This window comes from Eleginops maclovinus, chromosome 24 (genome assembly GCF_036324505.1).
Source record: "Eleginops maclovinus isolate JMC-PN-2008 ecotype Puerto Natales chromosome 24, JC_Emac_rtc_rv5, whole genome shotgun sequence".
NCBI classification, from domain to species: domain Eukaryota; kingdom Metazoa; phylum Chordata; class Actinopteri; order Perciformes; family Eleginopidae; genus Eleginops; species Eleginops maclovinus.
In genome coordinates, this window is record NC_086372.1 from 4,667,782 (window position 1) to 4,675,523 (window position 7,742).

Consider the following 7,742-nt stretch of genomic DNA (forward strand, 5'->3'; position numbering starts at 1 on the left):
AAACAAATGTCATACAGGACCTGATAATCCAGCCAAGAGAAAAAAAGTTAGGACTGAACTTGATCGGTATTTTTATGGCTTGTTTTTTAACCACTAAATCCTCTGAACCTGATACAAAACAATGACTAACCACAACTAATAAGCTTAATACATGCCCCCTGGTGTTTTAGGGATATAAAGCGAAAACATTCATCCAAGATGAATCATTAACCATGATAGTGGGAGGGCCTCAATTGGTCCGACAGCTGAGGCAAAGGTGTTTCTTTATCTGATGGATGTCTTCCATAAAGGCTTGTGACAACAGAGCTAGGCAACAGTTGCAAACCGAGGAGTTTATGTTCAAAAAGTGGCAATGCTTTCCTCTGTGGGACTGAGCCTTGTGGTGCTGCTTTCAGTAGTGGGAGCAGCCACAGTGGAGAGGTGAGTGTCATTCATAAAATCACATCTGGGGTCAAATCCTGACTTACAGAAGGCTGGGGACGTGACTTTTGAAGACTCTTGATTTTTCCTTGTTTTATTTTGATGTGCAACAGGGTGGAGTATGACTACTACAAATACCATCCAATGCCAGAGGTGAGAACGTAGATTCTTGCTCTGACACATTTCATTTTGACAGACCACTACACACACACACACACACACAGAATCTAATGTGTGTATTCCACCATACAGATCACAGACTGGATGTCTCAGGTGCAGAAGGATTACCCTGACGTTGTGACCATAGTGGAATACGGACAGACCTATGAGAAGAGGACTATTAAGTTGCTCAAGGTAAACCAACATTTTCACTATCAGGGTTTTCTTCAAAGCTCAGCAGCTACTTACAACACAACACACTGCATTTTGTTTTCCACAGTTACTCTATACCCTCAAGATTTCCTTTATAACTTGTATCTTAATCAGAAAGTGTACAGCCTATCGAGCCATCGTTTTCCAGTGTTGTACCCAATGGCACACACAATGCACACTAGCCAAATGAGAAGCTGTAAGAATTTGTCTTCCAGATCGGCGTTAGTACGGGAGAGAAGAAGAAAGCTATCTGGATGGACTGCGGTATACACGCCAGGGAATGGATCGCCCCGGCCTTCTGTCAGTACTTTGTCAGAGAGGTAATTTACCATCATTTTCCTTTAAATGAAAAAGATTGTGTACAACCTATCCTCCGGTATATTAATCTGGCTCTTGTGTTTTACTCAAATCAGATCCTTCAAGCATACAAAAGCGACCCAAAAATGCAAGCGATGATGATGAATATGGACTTCTATGTCACCCCTGTGCTCAACATGGACGGATACATCCACACCTGGAAGGACAACTCGGTCAGTGCTTGAGTTTGATGGATTTTGCTCAAATTACTTTTCTGGGTTAAGCCTCAAGCTCTCGAGCCACAGACGAGCCGGATAGGAGAGAATGATAATCCTATTAAAGCAGAAGGCAGTTAAGTTACAGTGAGCTCCAATTCAATCAGGGAATAAATTGATTCCTGGTGCTCAACACGAGTTACAAATCATCTCATTTTCAATATAAGATGAATGGAAATAATATCAAACAGCAATCACAGGCAGCATTGAAGTATGTACAAGTGCCCGGTTCATTTCTTATTAAGTTAATAGAACGCCCGGATCTGTTTTCACCCGTAGACTCGACTGTGGAGAAAGAACAGGTCACCGGGACCTACAAACTGCACCTGTCTCGGCACTGACCTCAACCGCAACTTTAACGCCAACTGGGGCAGTGAGTTTTGTTTTGCTTCTCCCTCTGTTCGTTCATACAGCCCTTATGCTCTATGCATTGCTCTGATAAGCACACAAAGTCGATGTTGCCAGTAGATCATTCAATTCCTTCGGCTGCCTCCACAGCACTCGGGATTTCCTATGACTGCTGCTCGAACATCTACTGCGGGACCCAACCTGTGTCCGAGCCCGAGGCCCAGGCCGTCACCTATTTCGTAGGAAGCCGAAAAGAAGACTTCCTGTGTTTCCTCACCATCCACTCCTACGGCCAGCTGCTCCTGGTTCCATATGGACACCCCGACTTCACCGCCGACAACTACGATGAGCTGGTATTTGCATCTACACACACAATGAGGCATTACTTACACATTGCTAATGATGAACATGCATGTTCAAAACTCAACATAATATCACATCACCATTCAGGATTTAAATAAAAATGTGCATGTGCATAAATCAATGGCATACTGGAATAGAAACTGGGCTTATGCAGGTCACAAAAAGAGACAATCTGGTACAGCTCTATTGATAATGGAGAACAAATGGCTGCTTGCTTATAGGAGTGAGGCTGATGCAGGCAACAGAAACCTACTGTAGCCACATTTCCGACAGAATTATGCAAAACAGGATTATGTCCATTCGTCTCGAGGGAAACAAACAACAGCATTTATTTTAGCAGGGCAGTCAGGATGCAGGGATAATGTGACAAGGTTTTCAATTATTAATCTCAAATTTATAACCCTGAAGCAGAACTTGTTTATGAGCACGGAGACTGTAAAATTGCACATATGGATTGGTACAGAAGCCCTGAGAGGCAAATACAGATGGCTGCGTTGCAAGTAGTCTGTCAAACATTACTGTATTACAGCACTTTTCCACTCCCCATAGCTTTATCACACATTCAGTCTTTCACTGTCTGGGTGCAAAGGTGTTTCACACTTCCCCACTGCAGTGGTTGTTAAAGATAGCTTCACAAGCATGGACTCACATGTCGGAGACAGCTGAGCCCAGATTCCTGTCCACTTGGAAAGACGTTAACACCACAGCAACGAGGAAGGAGCGTTGATTCCTGTCTTTAGTACTGATGCACATGGGACTGTGAGATAAAGGGCTCCTGGGCGCAGACATGTGAGAGGCCCCCCAACATGTCTTCATAGGAACAAGACACCCAAACTTAAGGGTCTACATAAAGTCATTGTCTGTCCCTTTTGTAGAAATGAAGCATACATTTTCTGCTTTCCTTTCTGATTGTTTATAAATATTTTGCTGTTGTTCTGAGTGTCTTACTAATCATTTTGGTGTATATTTGTTGCAATTTTCCATCTCTTTGTAGTCGTTTTGAGTCTATCTTTCGAAGCTTTAGATTCTTTGTGGTGTTTTTAAGCTGAGTGTTTCTACCTCCTAGTGGTCATTTTGGGAAGTTTGCCTTTGTTTATGTTTTTTATTTTGTGTCACTTTCAGAAAAGGCCCTTTGTGTCAGTTTTGCATCTCTCTAAATGTTTAACATCCCTTTTGAGATTTTTTGTGTCTTTGATATTGTTTTTGTTGTCATTTTTGCAACTTCAAGTAATTGTTGTTTGCATCTATTTTTCAATGACTGTATAACACAAGCTAATGTGTTTCATCAGATGAAGGTTGGTTTGGGTGCAGCAGACGCCATTCGGAGCGTGCACGGGAAGAATTACACTGTAGGAACCTCCCCAGATGTGTTGTGTAAGTCCACACATCACAGCTGGTCACAGATGTATTTTACTTGGTTGCCGTGCTAGCAGAAAAACAGCAGTGTACCCTCTTTCTGCAGACGCCAACTCCGGTTCATCCAGAGACTGGGCCCGGATGCAGGGGATCCCCTTAGCTTACACCTTTGAGCTGAGAGATAACGGGACATTTGGCTTCGAGCTTCCCCAGGATCAGATCCAGCCGACCTGCGAGGAGGCCTACAGCGGAGCCCTGCACATCATCACCTACGCCCACGACAAGACCTTTAGTGGTGCCCCTGCAACTGCTGCAACCCTGTGGAGCATGCTGTTAGCCGTGGGGGTCACTAGCACCACCCTGATGTAAAGGGAGAGAAAAAACTAAAGCTGTGTGGCTTATCTTGCGTATGTTGCGTATAGTTTCAAGGACAGCTCCCATTTTTACAACGCCATGTTGTTTATCCTCATTTAAGACATTTTTGTTGATGAATTATAATCAAAAGTATGTAAATGCATGATAAATGCACCTTTGATTCAAACTTTTATAAATAAATACATATATATTTGTTCATAAACGTCCATACATTTCTTATTCCAGGCCATGCCTGACACATATCCACACATCTTTTTTTACATAACTGAATATGACGACATTTAAAAAACATCTGGTGCCAAAGAGCAATATTAAAAAATACCATCTTTAAATAGTGTGTCTTGTGTTGTGTCTTCAAAACATTTCAATTCCTTGTGCCAATCTAAATTGCATTTTATTTTTTTAGAAACCACATGTAATCCATCCACTGATGTAAACCAAGACATTGAGTTTTGAAGAGGTATATTTGTCATTTTGCTTGGGAAGTTTCCCAATGCAACAGTGAGCTTTAAAGCTGAGTTTCAATGCTTGATGTTATTGTGTTCCTGAACGGCTGGAAGCTTTGTTGTCTCAGGTTGGCTAACGGCAAGAAGAGCTGCTCCTCTGGAGGAAACTGGTCCCATGGAGTCCAGGTCCAACCTGCCAGGCAGAGAATGAAGCATATGTCGGGTAAGTGGGAAACTTTGGTTGTCTAAAACTTCAGTTTCACTTCACATACCCTCATTTTTATCTGGCTCCAGGTTCTCTGGCTCTCCTGACTGCTTCCTGTCCAGTTGTCCTTGCATGATGATGGTGACGTAGTGGTACTGCTCCTCCAGTTTGATGGAGTTCACCACAGAGGCATAGCAGACGTTCACCAAACACACCCCTGCTTCCTCCAACACCTCTCTGTGAGCACACTCCTCCCAGGTCTCTCTTTCAATGACATAGAAATGAGTGTCACATCCAATTAAAATCATCATATGCATGGTATACAGATATCATATTGAGGAACATGTTTTTGAAGACTGCATCAGCTTGCTGGACCTTTTTTGACTGAAGTTTCTTAAAATTAGCCACACTACTGTACACCAAGTTGCATTAAAAATATGACAAATTAGTATTGGTGCACATCTGTTTGGCTGGCAATTGTAATAATGCACATTTAAAACATGTCAATATATATGCTGAACACTTTGGGATACAAAACAAAGTTGCTGTGACGTTTTCATTTCATGACAATGAGGTTCATTTGGTGTGTGTGGAGCTTGCTAACTAGCTGCTTGGGTTACCTACCCAAACTCCAAGTGGCCGCCGGGGAGCTGGTACTTCCCTTTGCCAATTGCACTTCTCCGTTTTCCCAGGAGAACACAGCCGGGGTGGGCTGAGTCTGTTACCAGAACCCCGACCCCAACTCCTGGGAGTTTCATGGTTTTGTCAGACATCTGGGCAATCTTAAATACGACTCATATGATAAAAAAGCTAGCTAAAAAGTTAGCTAAGCAAGAGCAAGAGGGTTCCCGTCTGTGGACTTCCGTTTTCGCTTTAAAGACTTTTCTTCGGTTCATTAGCTTTTTGTTTGGTTCTGTCAAAAGAGGGTCAATATGATTATGTAACACGTAGCTGACATTATGTCTTCCAAATGTTTCTATTGACATATTTAGTTTTATTGAGCTGGGATTTAGGTGCATGGAGAACTACATTTGCCCATATTGACCCATAATTTAGCAAATAAATATAACCAGAAACAGAAATAAAAATGCAGGTCAATTAGAAAATGAAATGTATTTATTTATTGACAAATTAGATATTTGTTGTATGTATACATTTTCATATTTTCATATTTTATTGGTTACATTTATTTCTGTGTATATATTTTTTTAATTGTATTTCCCTAATAATCCCTTTACCTAATAGTTTACTTGATTCACTTATTTATTCATGAACATATTTGTTTTCTCTGGTTTTCCTCCTGTTTCTATATTGTGGAGGACTATGATTGCCATCTTGTGGTGATTTTGTTCTCTTTTTGATAAGGATTTGAGCTGATTGCTCCCTTTACAAGACATGGCTGCTTTATCTATTGCCTGTAAAAAATCTTGAGAGAAATGTTATATTTTAGTTTTATCGACTCAATTTAGCATGTTTGTATGTCTTCCTTTATTGACTGATCACATCAATGCGGGTCTTTAAATGTCATGTCACTGTTGCCATAATAAGGCCTCTATGACGCTCATGGCTTCATGACATTATTCAGAGAAAATGTAAATAATGTCACAACTGAGACGTGAACCAGAGGATCACACGTGTTCAAGATTTTCTTTTTATGTAGATTATATTGTGCAGACATCATACTTCAAAACAACTGAACGATCCCTTCAAATGGATCATTTTTTGGAATAAAGGACCTTATATTTGAAGTGTTTTGGTTGTTTCACCCTGTTTTGTTGTTTTTAGAAATGATACATGTTAACCTCCACCAGTGCAGAGAAATGGTTTTTTGTACATTGGAATGAATTTAAATGTATGTAAAGTTGGGTCAACACTGTCTAAACTCCCTATCAGAGAGCTATTAGCAGTGCGAAAAGACAATACAGGGACAAGGTGGAGTCAAACTACAAGGGCTCCAACGCCAGAAATATGTGGTCTGGACTAAAAACAATAACAGACTACAAAAGGACAACGAGTGGTGCTGAGGAAGTGTCTGCATCTCTCCCAGATGAACTGAACACATTTTATGCACGTTTTGAGAGGCCCCCGGCTGTGGAGGCACCAAAGGCCCAGGATCCCTGCTCACTGGTTTTAACCAGTGCAGATGTGTGTAGATCTCTGAAAAGGATCAACGCACACAGGGCGCCTGGACCTGATGGCATCCCTGGCCGTGCTCTCAAGGTGTGTGCAGTTCAGCTGGCAGATGTGTTCACAGACATTTTCAATAGGTCACTGCTCCAGTCTGTAGTCCCCACATGTTTTAAAGAGTCCATCATTGTCCCTGTCCCCAAAAAGACAAAACCCATCTGCCTCAATGACTACCGCCCAGTTGCACTCACCTCCATCATCATGAAGTGCTCTGAGCGGTTAGTCAAAACTTTTATCACCTCCTCCCTCCCTGACTCACTGGACCCCCTGCAGTTTGCCTACAGAGCAAACAGGTCCACGGATGATGCCATCTCCCTCACCCTCCACACTGCCTTCTCCCACCTGGACCAGAGGAACACTTATGTGAGAATGCTGTTCATTGACTACAGTTCAGCATTCAACACCATTATCCCCTCCAAGCTCATCATTAAGCTCAGGGACCTTGGGCTCAACAGCGCCCTCTGTGACTGGATCCTGAGCTTCCTGACGGGCAGATCCCAGGCAGTGCAGATGGGGAACATCACATCCTCCACCTTGACCCTCAACACCGGAGCCCCTCAGGGTTGTGTGCTCAGCCCTCTCCTCTACTCCCTGTTCACGCGACTGCGGGGCCACACACAGCTCCAACACCATCATCAAGTTTGCTGACGACACGATCGTCATCGGCCTGATCATAGACGGCGACGAGACAGCGCACAGAGAGGAGGTCAGAGCCCTGACATCTTGGTGCCAGGACAACAACCTCCATCTCAACGTCAGCAAAACAAAGGAGCTGATTGTGGACTACAGGGACACATCACACCAGGGTCATATCCAAGACGGCTCGACAGCGGCTCTTCTTCCTCCGCAGGCTGCGGAAGTTCAACATGGACTCCAGGATACTCTGCAACTTCTACAGGTGCACCCTCGAGAGTATCCTGACTGGCTGCATCCCCGCCTGGTATGGCAGTTGCACCGCCCTCAACCGTAAGACTCTACAGAGGGTGGTGAAAACTGCTCAGCACATCACCAGACGGAGCTGCCATCCATGGAGGACCTCTACACCCAGGTGTAGGAAGAAGGCCGGTAGGATATTAAAGGACCCCCATCACTACAGCA

At 43.2% G+C, this 7,742-nt stretch overlaps 2 protein-coding genes across 2 annotated transcripts; one reads left to right on the top strand and one right to left on the bottom strand.

Annotated features, from left to right (window-relative positions):
- The first annotated feature begins 201 nt into the window (after positions 1–201).
- On the top strand, positions 202–4,138 carry cpo (carboxypeptidase O). The gene is made up of 9 exons (XM_063877357.1): positions 202–420; positions 534–573; positions 673–774; positions 1,008–1,112; positions 1,206–1,322; positions 1,644–1,737; positions 1,863–2,065; positions 3,365–3,449; positions 3,538–4,138. Exons 1-9 carry the CDS (start codon positions 353–355, stop codon positions 3,798–3,800), a joined length of 1,077 nt encoding a protein of 358 aa, XP_063733427.1. The 5' UTR covers positions 202–352; the 3' UTR covers positions 3,801–4,138.
- Positions 4,000–5,345, bottom strand: nudt15 (nudix (nucleoside diphosphate linked moiety X)-type motif 15). The gene is made up of 3 exons (XM_063877358.1): positions 5,082–5,345; positions 4,525–4,721; positions 4,000–4,445 (listed from the first exon to the last, which is right to left on the bottom strand). Exons 1-3 carry the CDS (start codon positions 5,228–5,230, stop codon positions 4,315–4,317), a joined length of 477 nt encoding a protein of 158 aa, XP_063733428.1. The 5' UTR covers positions 5,231–5,345; the 3' UTR covers positions 4,000–4,314.
- Positions 5,346–7,742: the final 2,397 nt, after the last annotated feature.